This window comes from Rhamphochromis longiceps, linkage group LG17, assembly GCF_057381845.1.
Source record: "Rhamphochromis longiceps isolate RC_006_pf linkage group LG17, R_longiceps_female_GT1.1, whole genome shotgun sequence".
In the NCBI taxonomy this organism is placed as follows: domain Eukaryota; kingdom Metazoa; phylum Chordata; class Actinopteri; order Cichliformes; family Cichlidae; genus Rhamphochromis; species Rhamphochromis longiceps.
Genome location: NC_140573.1, coordinates 28,307,431 through 28,335,296, shown reverse-complemented (window position 1 = coordinate 28,335,296; position 27,866 = coordinate 28,307,431). Strand labels below are relative to the sequence as shown.

Here is a 27,866-nt window from a genome sequence, read left to right as displayed (position 1 = left end):
CCTGTCCCCGGGGTGTGTGCTGCAAGTAGGAGAACGTATACCCTGTATGCAGAAACCATCGAGATGACTAAGCATGAAGCCTGCTGCCTCTGGCACCGTGTAGACATGTTCCATTCTGTCAGAGCTCTGCAGCACATAGGCACTGTTTCACACGGTCAACCCCCCCCCCAACCACCTCTTGGCCAACACAATGGGAATTTTAGTGGCTCAGTTATACCAAGCACTGGCTGCAACTGCAATGTTTTTGGTCCTCTCAGGTAATTCACATACACACACATATGTATGTATGTATGTATGTATATATATATATATATATATATATATATATATATGGTTTGGAGCATTAAATACATAACATAATGGGAGGTTTAATACCCAAGCATAGTTTTAATAGTGGTTAAATAGACAGAATACATAAAATAAAAGATGATTGTGTCACCCAAATGAGAAAAAAATGCATCGAGTGTTCTTCAAGAATGACTCATAAACAGCTATATCAGGAAAATGCACACCAGATCTCAATGCAGGTATTTCCCCAAACAGCAAATATCTCAGCTAAGCAGTCACTTCAGACCAACCCCCCAGTACCAGTGAGTGTGTTCACAGTGTGTGTGGTCTGAGATGGAAAACCCTTTCCTGTATAAAGTCTTCAACGCCACCTACTGGTTAAGAGAAATTCATTTGCTGGTTGAGCTCAGTGAGATCAGGAAAAAATATAGACTATAAAACCTTTCACATTGTGGAAAAAGGTCAGAAATTCCCATGAAATACTTCCATAAAATCAATGCATTCCATATTTTATTGCACCATGTCCCCTGATTTCTTTGCACCCATCCACTCAGCCAGAAAGTTCAGGCCGTGGCCTCCATTCTTCTGAATCTCTTCTGTACATTAACATGTACGCCGTTCTACTGCAACAAAAGAAGAAGAAAGAAAACAATGAAGCATTCTTATATAGCAAACGGCAACATAAATAAGGAAGGAAGAAAAGGAAACCATGATGGCATTTTCAATTCACATGACAGGAAAAGTGAAACTAAAACTTCCAGGTGTTTTCCAGAAACCAGCTTGTTGTTCAAAGACAAGACAACATGACAGACATGACGGATTTCCTCTGTTTAGGGGTTCAAAAGTTTGAGAGTGTTCGTGGCGAAAAACACAATCACCTCTTTAATCAAGACCACGGAGCAGAGAATAAGACTTTGTCTAAAAATCTAAAGCTCCTTCTGCAAGGAGAAAGATGAAAGCTCCATTATGTCAGCAGGAGTCAAGCAAATGGGGCTTTAAATGTTATTATTAAAATCTCTGATTTAACTCTGAAAAGAAGTGGAAGCCAGTTAAAGTGTGATAAAATGGGAGTCACATGTTTGGTTACTCCTTGCTCTAGGCATGGCTGTTGTTTTACAGGGAGTTTTTGAAGGTGAGAGCCCGAATGCAGAGAATTCTCTGAACAGATCTCCTTCATATTTCTCTGAACTATTTTAACTGTAGGAAACATGAATGGTGAAGTCACTAAGCACCTCATAGTTGCATTCTTTCTAACAGTCAGCAGGGGCGACTCTTCTGGATGCAGAAGAGCAGGGTTGTCGGTGTCATTTTACAGCCCACATTGATCTTAAGTGTGTCGGAGAAGTGAACCTGCCCTTACTGTCAGTGTAAAAAAGTTTAATTAGCCAGTTAATCCCTGAAATATCTCAATATAAGAAAAAGAGGTGCAATTCCAACAGTATTTCCTCAATTTTTCTATGTGATAAAGACATGAAATAAATCTGTCAGTACTATCAGTTCTGGTAGCTCATTGCTCACACTGTCCTGTAATTATGAAACAGAAAGTTTGCGTTAATTCACCGAGGATACTTTTTCATTTAGTTCTTTTTCAGTAGGAAAAATTGTAAAATTTGTGAAAATACAGTTAAAATTCTGAAATGTACATCCTCCTTCACATTTTCTAAAACTGTCCAGTGGGAGTCTTTGCCAGGCCGATTCTGGCCCTCGGGCCTTATTTTTGAGAAAAATGATGGCGCTATGATGATGTGTGACCTTCCAGTAGAGGTCCCAACTAAACAGGGAATATCAGGGAGAGGGATAAGCACATATCCCGATTCATCTGGACCAAAAGGACCCAAAAGTGTAAAGTATTTAACGACGCAGCTGCCAGTTTGACATATGAGGCTAGGTGAACTAGGCCTAAACGATACAGCTTAACAGGTATAATGCCATTTTGGAGTAACACAACAAACTAAGAACTAAATAATTTCAAAACTGTGTCCTTTGAACTGGACAGAAAGGACGTTTATGGGCAGATTTGTCATTTTTTCTTAAAAGAGATAAAAGAAAAAAATGATGATGCACAACTATTAAAGATCGCCATGGCTGCAGGTAAACAAACAAACAAAGAAAGCTTAATGGTAGCTTCAGAAGATGTCTTTTCATAAATATAGCAAATTCAATGTGATCAACAGAAAAAGTGACTTTTGCTCTTCAACTGCAGGGGATGGAAGGACATATAAACTAGAGGAAATGGGACGGTTATAAATAGATGGACTGCTGCAGGTTCTTCCTGCAAACTAAATGTAGGTGCTCTGATAATAATAGATGAATATCCTTGGAAAAAGTGGAAGACTAAAAACTAAAGGTTGTTTTTTGGGGGGGTTTTGTATAGTGTTAATTCTGCGGCACGCACTGTCTGGTTAGCTCTGTCACCTCACAGGAAACAGGTCTTGGTTTGAATCCACCGGCTGAAGAATTAAACCTTTCTGTGTGGACACTGCTTGTGCAGAGAGGAGGAACCTTCAGAAACATTTTTTTAAAAACCATCACATCCTCCTGGCTCTCAGCTGTACAACCTCTTGCCCTTTAGTAGGCGCTACAGATCCCTCAAATCAAAGAAAGGCCGACTCTGAAGCAACTACCGCCTTATCTTCCACTCCTGCAATAATTTCCCTTCTGTGTAATATAAGCCAACTCAGCGAGCAGTGTCTTACATTTTTGGTCACTGAACTCGTTCCTTCTTTTTTTATTTACTGTGCAAATGACTATTTGTTTTTTGTTTTTTTCTCTTTGCATCTGTAAGTGCAGCCATGTAATTTATTTACACACAAAAACATACGATAAAAGACTTCTAATTCTAAAACTAGACATCACGTCCGATCCACACCTCAGTGACGCATTTTTCCCAAAAACTAAGACCACGACTAGCGAAATGCTGAAAATGATGCGTTGAAATGTCTGACCTCATCGTGGCTACATCCTTCAGCCTGTGGTCTCTCCACACTTTCCTCTTTAAGAACAACACACTGACATTTTGACACAGTCGTGAGTTAGATGAGACTTTTGATATCACTCTCACGTCTGTGCCATATATAAAAAGTTGAAAGAAGCTACTGGGATGTTTGTTCAGCCTTCGCCATCGTCATCTTGGCATTTTGAGGGTGGATCTGACTGAAAAACTGAGAAACCACACAGTCATATGGCAACAGCCTGTTAAAATAAAGCAGGCCTTTACTGTGACTCTAATGCGGCTCATAACTTAACCAACAGCCTGTTTTATTCAGTAAAGTAGAAAGTAGCACTAATGTCTCCAGGAAAGCGTTTCTGAAGTCTTTTTGCAACCAGGTGAGTCAAAATAAAACAGATTTAAGGTGCTTCGGTGTCATTCGATCATTCGGTCATTTATGTACAGTCTATTATTTATGTACTAAGTAGCTGGTGACAGGATGGCAAAAAATCTAATGTTTTCAAAGTCTTACTACCTCCTTGCTCCAGATATTCAGACCAGAATCAGACTGACTAGGTTAAAATGTGTCCTCATTAAGCTTTGATGAGCCATTTCCAGCTGCTGTAGACAGCTTCATGTTTATGAGTGTAAAATGTGTGAGAGGACTTCATGACCCCAGTCAGAAACTGGGCATTTTACCTGTGTCGTCCTCCATATGTTCTCTGCACTTCTTCCCAGGAGGTCTGTGGATTTGAATGAGAATCAGACAGAAAATTCATCAGAAATTGGCAATTCAATAAAAAGCACAGAGGGTGAAAAAGTTACATCCCTCTCTCCCTTTGATATCTGCAGATACTTTCACATCAAACTGTATACTGCGATTATTTGTAATTATTTTTTAGATCCGATGTACCTGCTGTACGTGGCTATCATCTGCATAGTACCAGCACTTGTTCTCCCTGTGGCGGACGTAAGCAGTATAGTGCCCAAACATTGCATAACCAGAGTGCACGACCACTGCGTACAAGGTGTACCTGCACTCATTCTGGAAGAAAAACAAATAAATAATCAGAGTATTCACAAGCAAAAGATGCAATATTCACGTAAAAAAGAATTCAGACGTACCTGTGCAAAGTTTTCGGAGAACACATCTTGGAGACTCTGGGAGAAATCAAAGGTTTCTGGGAAAGGAACCCTGCAGTCAAGTTTGTGTGTGGAACCGCGGCTGTTCCGAAATCGCTTCAGGTTCATGCACAAGATACGAGGCAGTGAGAGGAGTTTGACACCCTGAACAAAACAAATGAGTGAATGTGAGTTCATGATTATGCTGGCAAATATGTTTCACCCACCCACTCTCGTCCACTCATCCCACTCAGCCCTTTAAATATGTTTTTCTTTCCTCAAAGATATTTTTATTAGATTGAAGCAATGAAGAAAAATAGATACACACAGATTTGTTATACAACAAGCAATTAGATTTCACAATGATTGTTTGAGCTGACACGATAGAATACAGATTAATGACACATTCACATATCTTGTAATTGATTTCATCAGAGCCTTTTCAATGTGTTGGAGGGCGATTTAAACCCGAGTCTCACCTGTCTGGATGGGTTCTTAGTTCCACAGTGTGCACAAATGCAGGAGTTTATGCCCTTGAGCTCCTGATGCTCAAAGAAAGAGTTCATGCAGCCCTCCTGAAAATATGACAAACGTAACAAAATAAATAGTGAGTAAAATAAACAGTGACAATGCAATACAGCTAAGGTTTGTAACCTAACAAGTCATACAGTGGGGCAAAAAAGTATTTAGTCAGCCACCGATTGTGCAAGTTCCTCCACCTAAAATGATGACAGAGGTCAGTAATTTGCACCAGAGGTACACTTCAACTGTGAGAGACAGAATGTGAAAAAAAAATCCATGAATCCACATGGTAGGATTTGTAAAGAATTTATTCGTAAATCAGGGTGGTATTAAGTATTTGGTCAATAACAAAAATACAACTCAATACTTTGTAACATAACCTTTGTTGGCAATAACAGAGGTCAAACGTTTACTATAGGTCTTTACCAGGTTTGCACACACAGTAGCTGGTATTTTGGCCCATTCCTCCATGCAGATCTTCTCGAGAGCAGTGATGTTTTGGGGCTGTCGCCGAGCAACACGGACTTTCAACTCCCGCCACAGATTTTCTATGGGGTTGAGGTCTGGAGACTGGCTAGGCCACTCCAGGACTTTCAAATGCTTCTTACGGAGCCACTCCTTTGTTGCCCGGGCGGTGTGTTTTGGATCATTGTCATGTTGGAAGACCCAGCCTCGTTTCATCTTCAAAGTTCTCACTGATGGAAGGAGGTTTTGGCTCAAAATCTCACGATACATGGCCCCATTCATTCTGTCCTTAACACGGATCAGTCGTCCTGTCCCTAACACGGATCAGTCGTCCTGTCCCCTTGGCAGAAAAACAGCCCCATAGCATGATGTTTCCACCCCCATGCTTCACAGTAGGTATGGTGTTCTTGGGATGCAACTCAGTATTCTTCGTCCTCCAAACACGACGAGTTGAGTTTATACCAAAAAGTTCTACTTTGGTTTCATCTGACCACATGACATTCTCCCAATCCTCTGCTGTATCATCCATGTGCTCTCTGGCAAACTTCAGACGGGCCTGGACATGCACTGGCTTCAGCAGCGGAACACGTCTGGCACTGCGGGATTTGATTCCCTGCCGTTGTAGTGTGTTACTGATGGTGACCTTTGTTACTTTGGTCCCAGCTCTCTGCAGGTCATTCACCAGGTCCCCCCGTGTGGTTCTGGGATCTTTGCTCACCGTTCTCATGATCATTTTGACCCCACGGGATGAGATCTTGCGTGGAGCCCCAGATCGAGGGAGATTATCAGTGGTCTTGTATGTCTTCCATTTTCTGATGATTGCTCCCACAGTTGATTTTTTCACACCAAGCTGCTTGCCTATTGTAGATTCACTCTTCCCAGTCTGGTGCAGGTCTACAATACTTTTCCTGGTGTCCTTCGAAAGCTCTTTGGTCTTGGCCATGGCGGAGTTTGGAGTCTGACTGTTTGAGGCTGTGGACAGGTGTCTTTTATACAGATGATGACTTCAAACAGGTGCCATTCATACAGGTAACGAGTGGGGGACAGAAAAGCTTCTTACAGGAGACGTTACAGGTCTGTGAGAGCCAGAGATTTTCCTTGTTTGAGGTGACCAAATACTTATTTTCCACCCTAATTTACGAATAAATTCTTTACAAATCCTACCATGTGAATTCATGGATTTTTTTTTCACATTCTGTCTCTCACAGTTGAAGTGTACCTCTGGTGCAAATTACTGACCTCTGTCATCATTTTAAGTGGGGGAACTTGCACAACCGGTGGCTGACTAAATACTTTTTTGCCCCACTGTATGTCATTCATTTGATCTTTTATGAGTGGTTCTGTGCTGGACTATTTGCTGGTGACTCTGATTTTTGTAATCCTAATAAACTTGTGCATTTTCTCCCTCTTTACACTTGTGTTGTGTGGATTTATAAAATCTCCCCCTCCATGTAATACTTCCCAGTCGAAAATGCTGTATTTTATTACACCCATATGATTGGATCAGGATTGGCTAAAATCTTTGGCTTCAATAAACTGTAAAAATTTGAGATTTTAAGATACGGCCTCCAATAAAAGGGAAAAAATAACAAACAGAGATAGTGTGTTTCCCAACAGTTTTAGTATTCTTAAACAAAAGAAGAAGAAGACCCACAAGAGAGTTGTCGTCCTCCTTTACATAAAGCGGCAGGCTGAGCATGTAGCTGGTTTCAGTTTGGATGGAGTTGCACTTTAAACACTGCAGGTGTGTCTCCACTGAAATCTTGTACAGATCCTGAATTTCCCCAGCCTTTCAGAGAGGGCAAATGCAAACAAACACTGTTGCAGATAACACATGCAGAAATGAATAATATTAGAGTAGTTTGATCGCAGTCCAACCAGAACTCTGTTGTCCATCTGCTGGTGAATGAAGTTGAGAATCGAGAGGAACACCTCATCTGCATCATGCTGCACATTAACTGTAAAGCATCATTAGAAGGTGTGAAATAAGACACATCGGCAGGAGGTATTTTCTCTGCAAAAGCATGGCTCTTACGTCGAAAGTGGTTTTGGTCCAGACAGTGGAGGAAGTCACGATGTGGAGCGAGCTGAGGGAGGTCACCCCGCATGGCCTCAAGAACTCTCTTTAGATGCAGCGCGACATTACGAGCATCTCCTCTCGCACCAGCTACATCCCACCTTTTAAAATTCATAAAAGCTTGTTAATATTGTAAACAGCCTTAGGATTTCCACAGTAAGTGGCACTACAACATCACTGAGTCAAGATGAAAGCAGCTGTAGTAATTCGTGTGATTACCTTTCTAGCAGTTCTGCTATTTCCCAGGTAGCAGAGAAAGTCTGCAGCAAGCTGTTCACACAGCATGATAGACAATAGTTGGAGAGGCCTCTCATCCCTGTAAGAGTAACAAGGGTTAAATAACAGCCTGTGACACCGTGAATCAACCCACCAGAGCACCAGCGGGTGTGTGCATGTGTGAAAATAAATAAAAATGGAAAAGCACAGTCAGCTGTGGAGAACCCCGCATTTTTGATATATATTCTATTAAAATAGCAAATCATGGTTTTAGAGATCACAGAGCATGAGGCTTGTTCGGTTTATTAGTTTTAGGCCCCGTGTTGAGCAGATGTGGAGCAAGTTGACTTCACTTCACACAGACTCACGGTCAGTATTTTGGTTTCTGTGTCACTGAAATATGCCTGACCTGAAGGTCAAATGCAACAACAGACAAAAGAGCATTTATGAATCAGTCATAAATTTATGAGGCTTAAAGAGTTCTTTTGAGGTGCAGAAATCCTTTAAAGGTTTGTTAAACAGCATTACCACCTCCTTAACAACCCAGTATGATAAATATGAGTAAATATGAACATGAATATGATCAGTTATATGACTATTAGCATAGTTTAAACAGATCAGCCAGTAAATGATTAGATTATACAGTCACCAGACACTTTATTAGGTACACCTTTTCAACTGCGTGTTAATTCATATATCTGATCAGCCAATTACATGTCGGCAGCTCAGAGCATTTAGACATGTAGACGTGGTCGAGTCGACCTGCTGAAGTTGAAACAGAGTTACAGAGTGGGAAACAAAGGTGATTTTAGTGACTTTTAACATGGCATGGTTGTTAGTCTGAGTGTTTCAGAAACTGCTGATATACTGGGATTTTCCCACACGGCCATCCCTAGAGTTTACACTGTAAAGTTTGATGTCAGAGGTCATAAGAGAACGACCAGACTGCTTCAAGCCGATTAGAAGAGTAGAAACAGCAACTCAAATATTCACTAAAATTAGGTAACCAAAATGAAACTGAGGCTATACTTCACACGCTTCACCAAAATTGGACAATACATAACTGGAAAAACGTTTTCTAGTCAGATGAGTCTTGATTTCTGCTGCGTGAAAGCATGGCTTTTCCTGCCTGCCCTGTATCAACAGTTCAGGCTGCTGGTGGAGAGGGAGTAATGTGGGGGGTATTGTCTTTGGCCCTATAGCACCAGCTGAGCATCATTTAAATCCACAGCCTACCTGAGTGTTGTTGCTGACCATGTCCATCTCTTAATGACAACCGTGAACCCATCTTCTGATACCTGCCTCGGGCAGGTTAACGCACCATGTCGCAAAGCTCAAATCATCTCAAACTGATTTCTTGAACGTGACGATGAGTTCACTGTAGCCTACTCAAATGGCCTCCACGGTCACCAGTTCTTAATCCAGTAGAGCACCTTTGGGATGTGGTGGAACAGAGATTCCCATTATGGATGCAAAGCCAACAGATTTGGAGCAAATGTGCGATGCTGTCATGTGAGGAAAGATTCCAGCGCCACCAAGGTGTACCTAACAAAGTGGCTGTGAGCGCATTTTTGGCACACTGTGCACTACATTACTCATGATTGTTCATGACCGAAAAAGCACTACAGCTTTAGAAAGTTAACTGACTAAAATAATTTTTCCTATCTGTGAATAAAACTTGACTTCAAAATTGTTCCGTTTTTATTTACTGTGAAATTAATAACGAGTGCGTCTACGAATCGTTGAGGAGCTTTAATCGTATTTAACAAGCATCTCGTGCATTTCGCTGAAGTAGGACCTTTAAACTAGTATTTATAGTTCTCAAGCAAACAGGAAATAATATAAAAACATCACCATCGGGTTGAGAATGATCCACTTACTATATAAGTGATTCTCCAGAGTAAGTCTAGAAAAGAAATGGCAGATCCCAGTAGACATCAGTGCAGCCTTCTGCTCTTCTTCAGGGTCTCAGGACGGTCACTAAACCAACAGAGGGTCGAGCGTTTGTTGTACTTCACCCCACTGTAAACATCAGCGCCACAGAAACAGTTCCCAGCAGCAGTTTCATTTTACAGCTTTCTCTTCGCTTTGCTGGAAACGAAACTCACAAACTGTCATGCGCAAACCGGCTGGAACTATGACGTCGACATGTTACGGCGATCACGTCGGCGCTTATTAGCTACACAGAATTGGTGACACACGCGTCCAGATTATCTCCACAGTCACAGGCAGTACTCTGTACTCGAATACTTAAGTATTTCCACTGTGTGCAACTTTATAATAATACTTCTCACCTGTACCCAGGGGCGTGTCCAAAGAGGGGGGCAATGAGTGACCCCAGCCCCACTTTAAAAATGTGATTAAACTAATGTGACTTCTACTTTTTTTTTTAAAAGAAGGCCCCTAATTTTTTTTACATGCATGCAGAACTTTATGAATTACAGATAATATATTCTAAATTTCCTGCAGCACCACTTTTTCTAAACTTCAGGGACATGTACGTTTACCTGAACACTTTTATTTACTCTTTCACTTTTTTCGCTACTTGTAAGCTTTCAGAAAACAACTTAAACATTTAAATCAGTTTTAGATTTAAAACTGCTTAACAGTGCTGCATAAGATTACATTTAATAGATCTTCACATAAATTCTTCACTTCACTTCTTCACTTCCTGCCACCATCGACTCACTTCAGTTTGCTTACCGGACTAATCGTTCCACAGACGATGCCATATCTCACCTGCTCCACACATCCCTGAGTCACCTGGACACTGGCAGAGGGAATTATGTTAGGATGCTGTTCATGGACTACAGTTCAGCATTCAACACAATAATTCCCTCTAAGCTTTTCACCAAGTTGACGGATCTAGAACTCAGCTCATCACTGTGTCAGTGGATCCTCAAGTTCCTCACAGACAGACCCCAATCAGTGAGGGTGGGAAAACAAGTCTCCCCCTCCATCTCACTCAGCACTGGAGCGCCTCAGGGCTGTGTTTTAAGCCCCCTGCTGTACTCACTGTACACTTATGACTGTGTAGCCACATCAGACACCACCTCCATTGTCAAGTTTGCTGACGACACTGCTGTTGTGGGCCTGATCTCCGACAACATCGAGACGGCCTACCTGGAGGAGATTAGGAACCTGGAGACCTGGTGCCAGGAGAATAACCTCCTAAACATCAGCAAGACTAAGGAGCTGATCGTGGACTTCACTACAAAGCAGGCGAGGAATTACAAACCCCTCATCATCAGTGGCACGCCAGTGGAGAGAGTGGACAGTTTCCGATACCTGGGTGTCCACATCACTCAGGACCTGTCATGGTCCTGCCACATCAACACCCTGGTTAAGAAAGCCCGTCAGCGTCTCTTCTTCCTCTACACCAAGTGGTGCAAGTCCAAAGCTAGGAAGATTATGATGGACCTCTCCCATCCCAACAATGGACTCTTCTCACTGTTGAGGTCTGGGAAGCGCTTCCGCTCCCCCTTAAGGCCAAAACAGAGAGAATGAGGAGGAGCTTCTTCCCCCAGGCTATTCGGGCCCTGAACCAGGTGTAGGACTGGACTCTCACACACATCACATCACCACACGCACCACCACACATTTCCTATAATCCTATAATTTATAATCTTTATAATCTCTTCTGCTATTTGCACATTCTTTACTGTAAATTCCCAAGTTAATTTGTAAATTTTGTAGTAACCTGTAAATTGTAAATATTGTAAAACTTTTTTTCTGTCATTTAATGGTCGGGCATTGTACAGCTACAAGCATTTCACCCCCATGTCATACTGTGTATGGTTGTGTGTGTGTGTGACAAATAAAATTTGAATTTGATTTGATTTGAATTTGAAATTAAATTCAAATTTTCACAACAGGAATATAGGATTATAAAAAAGTTTGTTTTTCCCTGTTTAAATTTTTACTGATGATACTTTTGGAAAGGCTTGACAGCATGTTAAGTAATCGGTTACTTAACTACCCATCCATCCATTAAAAAAAATTAATAAAAAAACAAGGTGAATGGATTCTGCCCTATTACACACACTGTCACATCCACATATAATTCAAAATTATAATTCAAAATTGATTAACCTATAAAAATTTAAGGTTCATTTATGAGAATTATCAATAAAATAATACATAAGAACAGTCACAGGGACGCTTAAATGCACAACAAATATCTTCACTTTGACATTGAAAGTACATTTTCTTGAGATCCAATCCTGTGAAAAACTAATTTCAATCTGACAGCTTCCATTTGAATTAAAAGGGTAACATGTTGATAATGCACTTGATTAATTGATCATGACCACTTCTATAAAAGCTGAGGTTTACTGGAATGGAGCATTCCGGTGTCTTAACACAGCGCCAAGGAGGAAAAACGTCATCTCTGTCCACCTTTCACACCCATTAACGTTGTTGTCAAATGTCGTAATTGTGGAGGAACGAGTTAAAAAAGTAACTGCGGCTTCCCATCGATCTGAGAAAGGTTACAGGGTCATTTCCAAACAATCTGAAGTCCATCATTTTGCAGTGAGAACAATTATTCACAACTGGAAAACATTCAAAGCAGTCGCCAGTCTTCTCAGGAGTAAACGTCCCAGCAAATTCCACACCCAGTGCATGATCTTGGACGTGCAAACAACTACATCCCAGACTCTACCGACCTCAGTTAGCATGTCAAATGCAACACTTCTAGAAATGTCCTTTGGAGAGACGAGACCAAAGTGGCAATGTTTGGCTGTAATGCAGAGCACCACGTTTGTTGAAAACCAGATACAGCATATCAGGACAAACACCTCGTGTCATGCACAGTGGCAGAGGGGTCATGGTTTAGGCTTGTTTTGCAGCCACAGGACCTCAGCACATTGCAGTACACAAAACTTAAACCGGCTATTATAACTATTGTTATAATCATTTAACAAATTTCATATTCCTACAGTGATACACTGACTGCAACTGTTTTCTTACCCCTATTCATCATTCTAGGTACTCTGAACCAGAACAGTGAGTCACTTCCTAGACTTAAAAAAGGAATGGAAAAAAAACACATCAGACTCTTGATGACTCATGTGTTGCTTTGAGATGGACAAACAAAGGATGTATTAGTGAGGAGCTGGGCAGAATTCATGGGAAGCTGTGTCATGTGAGCTGAAGAGTCTGCAGCTTAAAAAAAATGCAAGTTTTCCTGGAATGAGTACTTTAAATGTTTTATAGATCTGACGTGAATATCATCCATGTTGTCTTACAAACAGTCCTTAGAGAATTCATTTAAAATGATAGACCAAGCATATTCAGTCCTCTACAGTCCTTTGCTCTGAGTGACTGCCTGATAATACGGTGCAAACATGGCGTTCCACATCTGTTTGAGCAGCTGCAGAAGTTTAGAAATCCACATGAACGCAGACGGGAGAGCTGCAGGTAAAAAAAGCACAACAGAAACGCATTTATAGTCACTTTTATTTTAACTTCTAAAAGATGATGATGTACCAGCAGAACTAAGGTTTCACCCAACCTGGATCCATCCGAAAAAAGAGCATGTAGAGGAGGATGGCAGTCAGAAAGATTCTCCGGAAAGGGAATGAGCCGGAGCCAATCATCAGGAGTTTTCGGTATAAAAACCTGATCACAGCCTCAAGTTTATGGACTAAAGTACCTGCAGAACAAAAGCAAAATCACAAACAGTTAACAGTTTCAGTCTTTTTTAGGCCGCTTGGTGTAATGCATCTCATAAGGGTTGAGGCTGAAGTGTCAGACCTTGGGATGAGACAGGATGTTCGGTGACGTCAGAGCTTCCACTCATCCTGGGATTTAGAGGAGGGTCTTGATTTTGTCGCTCTTTTTCTTCTATGATATCCAGCGCTGTCTGTCTGTGTTCTTCTGTGAAGGCGCTGCTAAAAACCTCGCCTGTGACCAGCTCCCGAGCCTCGTCTGCCTCTCCCAGCGGCACAAGGACATGCAGCAGGTACAGCTCTGCCACCGTCCCGAAGCTAGTTGCCCTGCTGTTGGATGGGTAGTGTAACCAGGCTCTGGTCACCTCCTGCATTACAGCAGGCTCACCCACCTTGGAGTAAAGAAGTATACTGCCAAAATGAGACACAAAATCACATTAGTTAGTATTTTACTGAAGTTTTTAAAGAAATAAAATCCTAAATAGTTAATGCAATACTTTTCTAAACCCCTTATGTTAAAGCTTAAAGTCTACACATGAGTCAAATCTTGTTCATCTGACTTAAAATCCACTGTGGTGGTCAAGTATATCTTTCAATTCTTTGTAAAACACAGACAAACACATCACACCTTTTAGCAGAAATAAGTTATTTTGGGTGTCCTGCATTCTTGTCCTTCAATCTTTAATTCTGAGAATGATGGCACCACACATATCACCATCAGTCCCAGAAGTCAGAGGTTTAAGTAGGAAACATGGCGTTCCTAAGTATTGGCACAGTATCTGGGAAGCTTGGCTCCAAATTTATGGATATGAAGGCGTGATAAATGTCTGTTTCGTTACTAGAACAAGGCACTTTTATGTAGGATTTTTTTGAGTTTATCACCCATTTCCAGTCGTTGTCCAAATATTTCAAAAAGCCAACCGTTTTTCATTGGACCTACCCACTGACATAATAGATTTGGGATTATAGTCTCCAATTTTGCCTGCTGAAGAGCTTTGGAGGGCATACACTTTGGACTTCACAGACTTTATAGTTTTTCCTACAGATAAAGACCTCTTCCATAGCCATTCAGACCTCATCAAAGCAATTGAGTAATAAATAAAAGTTCATTTTTTTTCTTACACTTTGTACAATAGTGTGGGCTTTTACAAATGTGACCTCATTGGGTAAAAAAATATGGCTCATCAAGTCAAAACTTCTAGTTTTCTATTTATGGGACAGTCTGGGCAATGAGCTAGCAGAACTCGCTCTGTCATTTTACACATTTAGTCATTTAAGCCTAAATAATTGTGATGACAGATGTCTTTTATTTACTACAACAACATTTCTTTATCACAAAAGGCTGAAGTCATTAATATAAGGTTTGATTATAATAGCACTCAGAATGAAGCAGAAAAACACAGCTCCTATAAGTGATTTCAAACAGCTATTCTTTTGAAATTCAGCCTCTGAGAGACTTTATACTGTTTGAGTGAAACTGTGACTATGTACCCTCTTAATCTAAATTGAGATCAGTCAGTAAAAAACAGTGAATTGTTCATGTCTTTTAAAAGTTTTATTTTTAAACGTCGTTATTAGTAAGTTTGTCATATTTGAATATTTCTGTTATTTGTAATTACATTTTATTTTCATTTTTAATTCATGATTAATTATATAATTAATGACGGATCAAATGTGCTGATTGAAAAAACATGTCTTGGAGAATTTGCATATTTGAACTGTAATACGATTTGTATTTTATACTTTATTTCATATTGCGTCCACCTGCCCAAAGGCTGGGGATCAATAGACCAGTGTGTAATAATAATAATAATAACAATAAAACTCTTTCCTCACCACATCTGCATGAGCTTCGCTGGTATTTTCTCCTGCTCATACTGTTGCAGAACCCAGCAGAGGACATCACGCCACTGATTGAGCTCAGCCAGAGCCTGAATCCCTAAGATGCAGAAACCAGCCTTGAGCTCTGCACATCTGCAGGAACAGATGTTTCTGTTATAACACAAAAATCCAAGCTTCCAGTTAAACATGTGCGTGAAGCTTCAGGACCCTCACCTGCTGTCCTCGGGCTCCAGGCCGGCGAGACTCTCCAGACCACTGAGACATGTGTCAAAAGCTGCTTGGAAGTCTCTGTGCACCATCATTTGTTCTGCAGCCGACTCCAGAGTGTTGAACATCTGGGTCACAGCAGCAGAGAGCGGAGGGCTGGCGGCCTGGAAGCTGTTCATGACTCCCGGATGAACTTAAAACAAACCCAACAAACACTCAAAGGGTTTAAAGCACTTTAGCTTGCAGCTAAGCACGAAATTCTCCACAACGGTTTGTTTACCTTCCGTTTAGCTTCCTGGTATTAGCCCACTGTCCAATCAGACGCCACAGTCTTCAGAATGTCCGAGGCAGCCAATCATATTGCAGTTCTTTCCAAAGCACGTGATACATTTTTTCCCAAGCTTCTAAACACGTGTGCGGAGTAGAAGAGTGTGTTGTTCACACAGTTTAAGCGTCAAAAAGCTCATCTGCTGCTTCTGTGAAAAGTAAGTCACACTTGTATGTTATATAGTGGATTAATGATCACACCTGTATGAGTTTAATGAGGGAAAGAGGCTATTTTTATGTGTTTTTAAGACTGGTGCCTCACTAGGAGTTGGGTAGCTAACTTGCTAGGCTTATTGTGACGGCCAGTATCGTGTAACTAAACGGAATTAACAGCATTTTACCATTTCTTGTTGGAGGGGGGTGGGTGATGATGATGATGATGATGATGTTGTTAGTGCTGTAAATGTTCAACAGACCAAACGTTAAAGTTTATCACCGAAGCTGCTCATTCCCGTTTTATTGAGATTTAACAGCTCGGTGGATTCGCTAATCCTAACTTGCCTATAAAATCTTTAGGTTTACGTTATTAATCATGGAAGGAAAATTGTAGTACTGCACTTGTCGGCCACTTTGTAAGATACATCTGTTTACGATTCAGCCAATCACGCGGCAGCAACTTGGTGGATTTAGTGAAATGTGAAAGAAAGGTGATGTAGGCGAGTTTGAATACGGCATAGTTGTTGGTCTGAGTGTTTAAGAAGATGCTGATCTGCTGGGATTTATAATATTTTTAATATTAGTGTTGGGTACTAGAGACCAGCTCAATGTTTATAGAGTTGTAGAAGAAGACAGTCTGAATGCGTAATCAGTTTTATTTAGACTTCTCTCCCCCAGGTTTACTTAACTTTATTAGTTAGTTTGTAAAGATGTTGCAGTTTATTTTCATTCTGTTTTTTTTTTTTTTTGTTAGTAGTATTACTTAAAAAATACGTTATAAATGGATTTTTTTATTCTACCTACCTACACAAATGCATGTCATATTTAAATAATATACATCGTCTTGAGGTTCTTAAAAGTAAATCATAAATTAATTAAAATCCAAACATCCTCCTGAATCCCGGGCTTCAGCTCAGGCAGTGTGGAAGAAATCGGCAGTCATTGGCGAGACATGTCGCCTCAGACCATCCATTTGTCTTCTCTTGTTTTCACTGTTGTGTGGTGTAAGGATACATGTGAAAGTCCTAAAAATTCGTGAACCCAAGTTTGCTTGACTGGTGATTTGTTAATGTCTTCGCAGCATCTTTAAAAATGGCAAAAAGCCTTCGGAGTAAATTTAAGCGAAAGATGCGGGCAGAGAAGAGGAAGAAGAACGCTCCAAAGGAGCTGAATCGTCTGAAACAAGCTCTGACCCTCGATAAGAAAGGAGAAGTCGCCATGACCGACATGCAGGAGATCGCCACAGTGGTGCCAGCTGAGAAGATAAAGAAGCAGGCCGACGTTAACATGGAGGAGGCAGAGCCTGATGGTAAGACAGTGAGCACCACAGTCAGCAGACTTTATAGTTTGTTTGGTTTTTTTTAATTACGAGGTGATGTCACACCTTTTTCTGTGTCACGTGTATCGTATCATGTGTGCGTGTCTGTGTGTCTGTGTTTCAGATGGCAAGATGGACATGGACAGCAAGCGCAACAAGAAAACTCTTCTGGATGAACATGGACAGTATCCGGCGTGGATGAGCCAGCGGCAGGCCAAGAAAATGAGGGGCAAACGATTGGGAAAGAAAGGTGGCAAGGGAAAGAAGAAGAAGAATGTTGCCTGGTAAACCACTAAACGGGAAGACCGTAATTCTAGCTTAAAGACTCTGGAAGCTGAAACACAGCATCCTTTCGTGATAATTGTTGTGTTTCTTAATTAAATTTCATTGTGTCTGGTGGATTTGAAGATTTCCGGGCTTTGCCACAGAGCCTGAGATCGTACAGAAGTTCACTGCAGAAACTGGTTTGTTCTCATGGAACAGCAAAACCCTCTCTGACTTGAGATCAGAGGACGGAAAACGTGTGTGTAGTGTGTCTGCAGAAATGTGAGTGGTGCATGTGTATTCTCTGCCGCAAGTTAAGTCTCTAAACTCCCATTAAAAAATCTGTCCTATGATTTATTCTGTTCACTTGTTCTTTTCATTTTCTTGACATCGTGCAACTCTTGCCCACCTCCAGTGGCCCCTGAAGGTGTGTCAAAAAAACAGAATTATTAGTATTTTAATATGATTTATAATTTCAATTGTTGTTTGTCATAACTTTAATTCATTACGCACATTCTTTACAATTCCAGTACTGTGCAAAAGTGCATGGTGGATGCAGATGTGATGGTGCCTCTTTTATCGTGTACTTGTCCGGTTTCCTCTTTTTATGGACACACTGCATGCACAACATGCCGAGATATGCCGACAATCACCTCGTTGGTACAAAACTCCTATTTCAAGCCCTTCACCCTGTGTTATCTTTGCCGTTTTTCATACATTCAACTAAAGAAATGACAATAAATGATGTTTTTGGTGACAGACTAGTAAACACAACTTAAAATTAGTTCATTGCTAAGTTGTCTGTTATGTGTATACACATAAATCTTGAGTTGTGTGTGTGTGTGTGTGGGGGGGGGGGTTACACTTGAATGATTCATAGGTCAGTGTTAAGTGTTTCAACAATCAAACAAACATTCCTCTAAATTGGTCGGGTACAATGACTGGGCTAAAACTGAGTTTAAAAAAAAGCAGCCAAAGTCCAAAACTATGAAGCAGGTCAAGAGCACTTTAAAAAATTACAAGAAGATCCGGCTCGTACAATATATTGAAAAGAAAAACTTTAACATTTCTTAAAATGTGCATCATAGGCTATGTCTATCATCTGGTGATTTGTTTTTGCTACATCTGTGTAGCAGTGGATGCTATGGAGGTATATCATAAAAGGCCAGACCTGTGTCTCCCCAGTTATAGGTCTTAAATTAAAAAAATAAAATAAAGTGAACCAGGATCTTTCACCTGTCAGGTAATTGCCTGAACCGCTGCACAATAAAGTGACCTGTTTAATGCCGGTCCTTAGCCATAGTTAATGTGATACTGGTCTAATGTTTTTGTGAGGGTTTTCTACTTTTACCATTTCTGTTAGACTGCCAAATGTTATCAATGTTGGCTTCTTATAATTTAATTTTGTAAACACGGGTAGAATAATGAAACAGATGTTCTCCAGCCATTATGGTTTGTGGCTGTGCATAGAGAAGATGACTTGGCCTGCATAGCTTTGAAGCTACTGTTTCACAGTAAAATACATATTAAGTATTTTCTTTCCCACACTAGATAACTCTTCCCTTTTTTGTAATACTAACACAAACATGGTGTTATACCAATGAACATGCATTGTTTAAGTGCGCAAGAAATCGCGCCTGCTGCAGAGTCGTTACATGTTTAAGGATTAATCATCACCTCGCTCATCACTGTGTCCAAACACCAAGATGGCGATGGCTAAAATGATCAGCTGGTGCTCCACATAAGTGTTTTCAGGTCACTGTAACCGCATCAGAGGAAAGACAAAGCACAGGTTACCAGGAAGCTTTTATTAGAATAGCAGAGCCATTTCTGGTCATAACTGTGATTACATTGGTAAAATAAAAATCCAGTGAAAGAAATGAAGAATAAGGTCCTATACCATCAGTTCCTTGCAGAGGTGTACACGTTTGCTCCTGATCAGGTTTGGCCTGATGCTTTTTCAGTCGGCACATTCAAAGCGAAATATTACACAAATCAACTGATTTTAAAAAATTTGCTCTGATTTGATTGTTAAATACAAATTCCTCCTCCTGTTCAATAATATTGAAGTTTGTTTAAGTGAAGCTTGTGCAAAAATAGACTTTGGGAGCGTGTTGCTCACTCGATCAGCTGAACGTAAGCGGCCGGGAACAGACCGGTACGTCCGTGACACTGTCCCTTCCACCAGCCCTCGTCAATCATCTCTATGTTGTAGATTATGTCGTCTGGATTGAAGGAGATCTCGTCATCGGCCTCTGCGTGAAAAAAGAAAAGCAAAGGATTTATGCTCACATTAAAAGGAAAAATAAATACAAACAAAAGCACTTGTGTCACAGCGCCAAAGGAACACCTGTGCTCACGATCCCCTTTCAGTATGTAAACAAGGCAAACCAAAGTAGCCCAGATCAGCTATTCCACAATGAAACAGAACATCTGAAACAGAAAATGGAGAGTCTTACCTCCAATATAGTCATAAATCGCTATTGCCTTCTGGCCACATGTCAGGTCTTCATAGTCGTTCTCGTCAGCTGGGAGATAAAATATGCGAGATTAATGATCAGTAGCCACGAAAGGGGTCCTGATTAACTCACGGCTTTGCTTAGAGGCAGACCTTTACGCTGAGGAGGAGGAGGAGGGGGATGACCGATGTCTTCATACTCTCCATCATCATCATCCACATCTATTGACCTTTCAGGCAGAGGAGGGGCGCCCGGTTCCTCAAAATCGTCCAAGCGTGGTGGCAAGGCCGGGGGCTCCTCGTATTCTGGTTCCTCCTGAAAAGTGAAGTTAGATGATTTGTAGTTAAGCATCACAGGTGAGGATCATTAGAAAGGAACCCGTTTCAGAGACTTAGGTTAGTTGCTGAGTTTTGGAGATACCAGCTGTGAAGATGTCTCTCTTCTTACAGCATTTTGCACCACATGGTTTTGTCTTTTTTGTTAAAAAAAAACTAATAGCCTCAAAGTCTGCTGTAAACATTTTCACATGGGACCTATTTTCTTTCTGCTTTTCCACATCCACAAACCAAAAACATTCTGCAGAATTATGTTACTACTGACCTGTGAATTGTCCAAGGATAAAAAAAAGCACCCAACTCACCAATTAGGTGTCTACACGTAAAAGACAACTTAAGAAAGAACCGGTTTTAAATGGTGACTTTGCCTAAAAACACATTTGTCACAAAAACACATAATTTGTCTCCATTTCTTTAATGAATTTATGAAAAATTCCAACGATACGACAGTCTGACAGTCTGACAGACTTGAATAGTATCTTTGTACCAATAAGGTTGATTCCCAAAGAGCTGTTAGCTAAAAACACAGAATATCTTGATAGTATGGTGTGCAGTATATGTATGTGATAGTATGTGTCCTTACAAATTTGAGGAAACTGGAAATGTGGAGGGCAAAAGAAAAGAAGTGGCAGATCTAAACAACTATCTACAGCAGATGAACAGTATCTGAAATACCTGCATACCTGAATAAATCACAATGCACACAACCAAACACTATCAGTCATGGATTGGCATACATGCCAACCCCCCTGATTTTTCCAGGAGGATCCCGAATTTCAGTGCCCCTCCCGAAAATCTCCCGGAGCCACCATTCTCCCGAATTTCTCCCGATTTTCCATCCGGACAACAAAATTGAAAAACCATATCCCAGACTGGCCCAGCCAATGCCAGTTTCCAACAATGGCTACTACTACTGCAGCCACTTAGTTTTAATATTACTCTTATTAATCTTTCTGGGTCGCAAAATAAACTTTTAACATATTTTCAGGCGAGAATGTAGCTGTGTAAACTTCAAATATCTGAGCCGGCGAGAACAACAAACTCCCGGCATATCGTTTTCAAACCCCCGCGGCCTTTTGCTACTCAGGTTAAACATGATATATAAGTCACTTAGATAACTTAAACATTGTGTGGCCTTTTTCAGTGATTTATTTGTTCGTGAGTAAATGGGTTTGGCTGAGATTAAAGTTATTAGATTAGATTAGATTAAATAAAACTTTATTAATCCCTCGGGAGGGTTCCTCCGGGGTTTTCACACAGCTGAATAAATGTCAAACAGAAAAGTGATTAAACAGAAATGTGAGATGGTAGAGAATTTACGCCAGCGTCTGGTTATATTTTAGACAGCAAGGAGCAGACGGCAGAGTTTCACTGCACCGAGAGAGCTCGTGACGTAATTCTGAAGGCTAGACCTTCACCATCGCTCATTTCCGGTTGCCCGGCACCTGAGGACCACGAAGCCCGGGTCCTCAGGTGGATGCAGCCTCTGAATTTGGACACCCCTGCTGTTATAATAACGGTGACATTTAACTTATTTTATCCGATAAATAAACATAGTAAAATTCAAGTTTTTTGCATATATAGGTATATGTATACCTATATATACAAAAACATATAAATATATATAAATATGTGCATGCTGGAGGAAAGATGGGTGAATATGAGTCCCATGTTTTAAACACGAGTTGTTATTTGGTACATCTGATTTTTCATATGTGTTTCTCACCACCGGCTCCGGCTCCAGCTCTGGCTCTGGCTCCAGCTCCGGCTCTTTCTGAATCTCTGGAGTGCGACGGTGGATTTCTGGTGTTGGCATATCGTCCTCTGGATCAACATGATGACCTGGTGGTACTTGAGATTCCTCCTCTCTTCTTCTTTCTTCCTCCTAAAAGAAAGAACATCAATCACGTGAGCTGAAAACAGCTCACCTTGTAGCTCTTTACATTTTTGCAGCGCAGCGTACCTGCTGCTGTCTGCGTTTGGCCTCCTCTCGCTCTCGGCTCTCTCTGGCTTGCCTCCTCGCTCTCTCTTCTTCTGCTTTCTTCCTGTTCTCCTCATCAGAAGCCTTGGCCATATTCTCAAAGCGTGCTTTCAGTTTCCCTGCACCTGCACTCGCTGCATAATAAAATCCAAAGTGAATATGAATGCAGTGCATCATGGAAACCATTGAACAGTTGTAGATTTAATTGCTTGCCAGACAGATGGCAGAGTGTGAGTGATTATGTTGGAGAAACAAATGAACTTACAAGCCTCTACTGGCTGTGTCTTTTTATATGCAGAGGTCGGGGAGTCCATGTCTGTGAAGCCTGCTGCACTCTAGAGGTTAATAATAGAAAGAAAGAATTATTTTTCAGAAGTTTGAATTGTCACTACAGATATCATGTTTCAATAATGACGGTTACAGCTGCAAGAATACTCAAGCAGGCGATTAACTGACTGGCAGGAAATAAATCAAAATTAAAAATTAAAAGCTGGAGGTTTGACAATCTGCTGCTTGTCTGTTCCTGTCAGGTCAGGATGATGTACAGGCTATGAAACAGCCTTATTTCAGCTGATGATGTGGGCACATCTGGGCCAATCTGTTACTGGGGACCTCTGATACTCGGGCTAAACCACAAAATAAGTGGAGCTAAAAATGTGATCAAAGTCCCAAGAAGCAAGATGTTTGATGGTTTTTTGTTTTTTTTAATGCTTTTGCTTAAGATTAAAAATCTTTTTTTGCAGAAGTTCCTTGGCTAAGAATCAACAGTGGTTACACAGCAACAACATATACAAAAAAATTATACAATAAAGCATCGGTAACTGTCAGTGTCGCCTCAGGCCAGATGGGGGTGTAGTAAGGTTCAGGCCCACTCACTTAAATCTTTTAACAAGTTGTGCCAAAGGTTCTACAGTGACTTTGAACATGACAAGACATCAGTTCAGTTGCGTCTAAGTACAAGTTATTTAGATATGTCACCACTTTGCAAAGGTCTGGAAGAAGACCCAAACAGTCACCATCTCAATATGAAACAGGCTGGGCTGTAAAGACAAGGGCGGATCTACAGGGGGGCAAAGGGGGCAACTGGCCCAACTACATATAAGGTATTTTTACATACTTCACTGAAGAGGTATGTGCCACCCTAGACCTCTTGCCCTTCCTTTGCCCCCCATGTAAAATTTTCTAGATCCACCACTGTGTGAATACAATAACATCCTTTACCTTTTTGACAGTAAGTCAAATCAGTGAGTAAGATGGGAACAGACCAGCATTGGTCTCATAAATAAGAATGTTTATTCTGGTTATACAGAACAAGCAGACTATTCAGGCTAAGAATAAGATGTACAGTGGTGGAGAATGGCTTTAAGGTTTTAGGTAGGTATTAAAACATTTTTAAGTTCATTTTATGAAAATGAAAACAGAAATAATCGATGTTAATTCCAACATTTAGCATGTGTGCCTCACTTTTTCCAAAGTATTAATTATTCCCCAGATGTTATGGCTACTTTCCATTTTATTCCAGATTAAACAATGAATCCAAAGACAATAATACAGAATTTCATCCTTGATGCTGACCTTATCCATGCGGTCTGCCTGTACGCCATACCGGCCACCGAAACCTGCTGAATAATCTGAACACAGAAGCACTTCATCAGTGTGATGAATACAGGAAGTCTGTTCCTGTAAATAACACATCCGTGGCTCTCTCCTCTAACCTTTTTGTGACTGATGTTTCTCCGTCTCAGCTTTGTAATCGTACCCCAACGCAGCTTTGTCGACTTTCTCCTTCTCAACACCAAATTTTCCTCCAAATCCCTTTGAGTAATCTGCACAGAATAAAGCAATCAAGTGTCATGAAAAAAACGGTGGCCGAACCTGCAAAAGCTGCAATTTTAACTCACCTTTCTGCGACTGATGCTTCTCTGTTTCTCCTTTATAGTCATACCCCACGGCAGCTTTGTCTACCTTCTCCTTCTCCACCCCGTATTTCCCTCCAAATCCCTTAGCGTAGTCTGGTGAACATAAATTTCAAATGCATAAAAAAGCAAATATAAAGCACATAATATAAAAAGAGACAGTTGCTACAACCTGAACTCACCTTTCTGAGACTGATGCTTCTCAGTCTGACTCTTGTAGTCGTACCCCAAAGCCGCCTTGTCCACTTTGTCTTTCTCGACACCGTACTTTCCTCCAAATCCCTTTGAGTAATCTAAAGCAGTGAGTTATAAGAATGTAAGATTTAGACAAACTTCTGATAGGAGAATAGTGAATGACAGATGCAGGACAGTGGACGTACCTTTCTGAGATCCATGCTGTTGCACTTCTCCTTTGTATTCAAAGCCGACGGCAGACTGCACAAAGATTGAAATCATAATAAAGATTAAGCATCGTATGTGTGGAACTTTTCTTACTGAAGAAACATCAGCTGTGGAACAGGCTCCCAGTGTGGATTAAGGAGACAGACACTCTCTCTACTTTTAAGATTGGGGTTCAAACTTTTCTTTTTGACAAAGCTAATAAATAGAGCTGGATCAGGTGACACTGAAGCCTCACCCACAGATGCTGTAAAGCTGGGGATGCTACAGGACTTCCCATGATGAACTGAGCTCTTCTTTTCCACTACCGATGCATTTATATGTCACTACTCCATGTCCTCTCCTCTCCTTCCCCTCACACCCCAACAACAGATGGCTGCCCCTCACTGAACCTGCCTCTGCTGGAGCTCTCTTCCCATAAAAACTGAGTCTCATTTCTCTATTTGTCATAAAAACAGGCTATCATTGATCCCTTTCCCTTTCCTTTAAAATCAGCTTCTGATTGGCTAACTTTGACCATGTTTAAAAGGAGTATCCACCAGTATATGTAGGTATAATAGAAACAATGGAAAGTATAATAGATCCCAGTTTTAACTGTACCGTTCACAGCAGATGGCCGCCCCTCCATGAGCCAGTCTCTACTGGAGGTTTGTTCCAATTAAAAGGGAGTTCTTCCTTCCCACTGTCACCAAAGCACGTGCTCACAGTGGGTCATATGAATGTAGTGATTTTCTTTTTTTTCTTTGTATTATTGTAATGTCTTTACCTTATAATTAAAGCCCTTTAGGGCAACTGTTGTTGTGATTTGGCGCTATATAAATAAAATTGAATTGAATGAATCCTGTTGTTTGATGGCATAGAGCAGCAGACAGAAACACAGCAGAGACGGAGACCTCATCATGTCATTTAAATCACATCTGAGTTACAGAATATCAAAGAAAAGATGTTAATGTGGGTGCAGTGTGCTCCCTTTTACTTATTGTTGCCTATTGTGAAAGAGTCTGCTTGTCTTCTCACCTTGTCCACGCGGTCCTTCTGAACACCATATTTCCCTCCGAACCCTTTCGCTGCATCTTTCTGGGAAGAGTGCTTCTCCACCTCTGCTACATAGTCGCTACCCAGAGCCACCTGGACAGCAGAGACACATCCGTTCAAACAAAAAGGACACCGTTTAAAGAAATGGTGGGCACAGAGTCGAGGGTAAAGAGGAGTCGCAGTAAATGATAGAAGCATATCACCATAATTCCGATTTCAATGAGAAAAACGTGTTAACCTTGTCCATTCGATCCGTCTCCACTCCAAACTTCCCTCCATATCCGTACGATGCTTTGGGAATGTTCTCCTTCTGCTTCACTTTCTCATGCTCCTCAGTGACCTTGTTTCTGAGCTCTGCAACACTGCAGGGGCCAAAACACATGAATAGTGAAACAGACGGAGTTCATGCTATTGCGAACTCAATCACTAACACTCATACACTCATCATGGTAATTTTAAACTGTTAGTATAGTAGTTGTTCCTCTGCTGCTTACTCTTAATCTGTTCCAATATTAAAATCTCTTACGAGTCACAAATTCAAGGTCACAAATGCTCAGAAGCTCTGAGTACATGGATACTGCTAATGGGCGGGTTTTCCCAATAGGGTGGGTCATGTGTCTGTCTAACTAACCACAACACTCTCTTAGAAGATTAATTAAGTTTTCTGCTTGATGAGGATCCACAGCAACTTTGAAGGTTACCAAATATTCATTAATGAGTGAATTATTGACCCTGAATAAGCCACAATTGATACAAAATCTGTCCCACCCGGTCAGCAGAGGTTTAAATATCACTGTCAAAGAGTTGTCAACATCACCATCATCATACATTATCCATATTAGGAAAGACTCGCGGCCTGACAGCTTACGCTGTGCTCTCACTTCCTCTTCCTGTTGCTGCACAGCACCCACTATGTCCTGAACTCATCTACGTGCACTATAAAAATAATATTTCCAGGAACAGGCTGCACGTCTTTTCACCTGATGTGTTCTTTACGTCCTGAGCCCTCGATGGTTTTGGCCCCCCACCTCTGCTCCTGCTCTGACACGTCATTCTAAAAAACACACACACACATAAACACAAAATCAGAAATGATTGACGCAGAGGTGTCTACCCAACCCTCCCTACAGTGACGCTCACTCCAGGAAGTACACAGTACCTCAAAGTCAGGGTCCGTCTCCCAGTCATCCCCCTCTCCAGCCACCTTCATGCTCACATTGTGGCCCACCACTGACTTCCACATCTGGGGGTGGGAGATTAAAACACAGTGAGCCACAAAGGACAGATGCAATAAAGATCAACGACCCCTTCGTGCATTAAAATGATTATTCTCTGTTTAGGTGATCACTAAAAATAAACTAACGCACAACCACAAGCTCTGACCAAACTCTGCTCAAGTCTCAAAAAGGAAGTTATTCTGAACGTGATGGTTCATTTCCCCAAAAAGAACATACACTTTTCTTATAAAACATGTAACTAAAACACTGAAAAAGCTGCATTATAATATATTATTTAAGAACATTATGCACTGCATATGTTAAAATCATCTTTAATAAGGTGGAAATGAGAGATTTTATGTCGTGAGGGAAGCAGATAATCTAATAAAAATGAAGTCTTTTTCAGTAGCTGGCTACAATTTATCTTTAATTATATTTTTATGACACTTTTATTGCCATAAATGGTAATTCTAGGCTAGTAATGACAGTCTCAGTAATGCTGGGCTTGTTATTTTTAATATTGGACACACAGTTCAGGTAAACACTGAGTTAAAAGCAGAAAATAGGTTATTCCCGTATTATTTAATCACTTTTATGTCATTCAAATGCTTCGCATCTGAAAACATGAGGCTGTTAAGTCACATTTGTCGCTACTAACGTTTCACTGTGCAGCACTTTAAACTGCGACTGCTTACATCTACTTCCTTAATTTAACGGAAATATTAACAGAGGAAAGTTAGACGCTGGCTTGTTAGTAGCTTCACTTTGAATACAAATATAAGATCTTTACCTTTCAGTTGTTGCGCAGTTTGCCCGTGTTTAGATGAATAATGTGCAACAGTAAGCGGTCCTGCGGGGTCTTTGCACGAGTCGCCGCACTCTAACGGGCGAGGAGTGAACGCGGATCTAGCACACGTGAGCGCGCTTTGGTGAAAATACCTGCACAAGTGTCGCCCCTGTCTGCCCTGGGGATTTAAGAGTTCATACCTGACAGCAGCGTGGCCGTTTTCTTTTATTTTTCATATATAAGCGTTTAAATTAATTGTAGGGATTTAAAAATATATATAGATAGTGAAGTGCTGCATTCAAGTACCGTCCGAAATCAAAGAAAGTCCACCA

The 27,866-nt window shown here is 40.9% G+C and overlaps 4 protein-coding genes across 6 annotated transcripts; 1 reads left to right on the top strand and 3 right to left on the bottom strand.

Moving 5' to 3' along the window:
- Positions 1 to 368: 368 nt before the first annotated feature.
- usp18 (ubiquitin specific peptidase 18) lies at positions 369 to 9,736 on the bottom strand. Of its 3 annotated transcripts, XM_085387243.1 has the most exons (11): positions 9,500 to 9,735; positions 8,856 to 9,052; positions 7,623 to 7,719; positions 7,362 to 7,504; positions 7,205 to 7,284; positions 6,981 to 7,115; positions 4,819 to 4,914; positions 4,343 to 4,504; positions 4,131 to 4,262; positions 3,917 to 3,960; positions 369 to 911 (listed from the first exon to the last, which is right to left on the bottom strand). In XM_085387243.1, the coding sequence occupies exons 2-11, from the start codon at positions 8,905 to 8,907 to the stop codon at positions 839 to 841; spliced, it is 1,014 nt and encodes a 337-aa protein (XP_085243369.1). In that variant the 5' UTR covers positions 8,908 to 9,052; positions 9,500 to 9,735; the 3' UTR covers positions 369 to 838. The 3 variants fall into 3 exon arrangements, with proteins under 3 accessions (XP_085243369.1, XP_085243367.1, XP_085243366.1); XM_085387241.1 differs by lacking the exon at positions 8,856 to 9,052 and having other exon boundaries at positions 369 to 908; positions 9,500 to 9,736; XM_085387240.1 differs by lacking the exon at positions 8,856 to 9,052.
- A 1,980-nt stretch (positions 9,737 to 11,716) lies between these two features.
- Positions 11,717 to 15,632, bottom strand: pex26 (peroxisomal biogenesis factor 26). The gene is made up of 5 exons (XM_085387075.1): positions 15,347 to 15,632; positions 15,128 to 15,265; positions 13,377 to 13,702; positions 13,135 to 13,275; positions 11,717 to 13,034 (listed from the first exon to the last, which is right to left on the bottom strand). Exons 1-5 carry the CDS (start codon positions 15,517 to 15,519, stop codon positions 12,922 to 12,924), a joined length of 891 nt encoding a protein of 296 aa, XP_085243201.1. The 5' UTR covers positions 15,520 to 15,632; the 3' UTR covers positions 11,717 to 12,921.
- A 55-nt stretch (positions 15,633 to 15,687) lies between these two features.
- Positions 15,688 to 17,758, top strand: llph (LLP homolog, long-term synaptic facilitation factor). Its single transcript, XM_085387076.1, has 3 exons — positions 15,688 to 15,825; positions 16,905 to 17,132; positions 17,266 to 17,758. The coding sequence occupies exons 2-3, from the start codon at positions 16,916 to 16,918 to the stop codon at positions 17,427 to 17,429; spliced, it is 381 nt and encodes a 126-aa protein (XP_085243202.1). The 5' UTR covers positions 15,688 to 15,825; positions 16,905 to 16,915; the 3' UTR covers positions 17,430 to 17,758.
- A 1,448-nt stretch (positions 17,759 to 19,206) lies between these two features.
- Positions 19,207 to 27,685, bottom strand: hcls1 (hematopoietic cell-specific Lyn substrate 1). Its single transcript, XM_085387337.1, has 16 exons — positions 27,538 to 27,685; positions 26,690 to 26,773; positions 26,511 to 26,584; positions 25,769 to 25,892; positions 25,513 to 25,623; positions 24,477 to 24,531; positions 24,279 to 24,389; positions 24,082 to 24,192; positions 23,896 to 24,006; positions 23,756 to 23,811; positions 22,446 to 22,515; positions 22,163 to 22,314; positions 21,926 to 22,084; positions 20,017 to 20,179; positions 19,865 to 19,933; positions 19,207 to 19,660 (listed from the first exon to the last, which is right to left on the bottom strand). Exons 2-16 carry the CDS (start codon positions 26,771 to 26,773, stop codon positions 19,524 to 19,526), a joined length of 1,587 nt encoding a protein of 528 aa, XP_085243463.1. The 5' UTR covers positions 27,538 to 27,685; the 3' UTR covers positions 19,207 to 19,523.
- Positions 27,686 to 27,866: the final 181 nt, after the last annotated feature.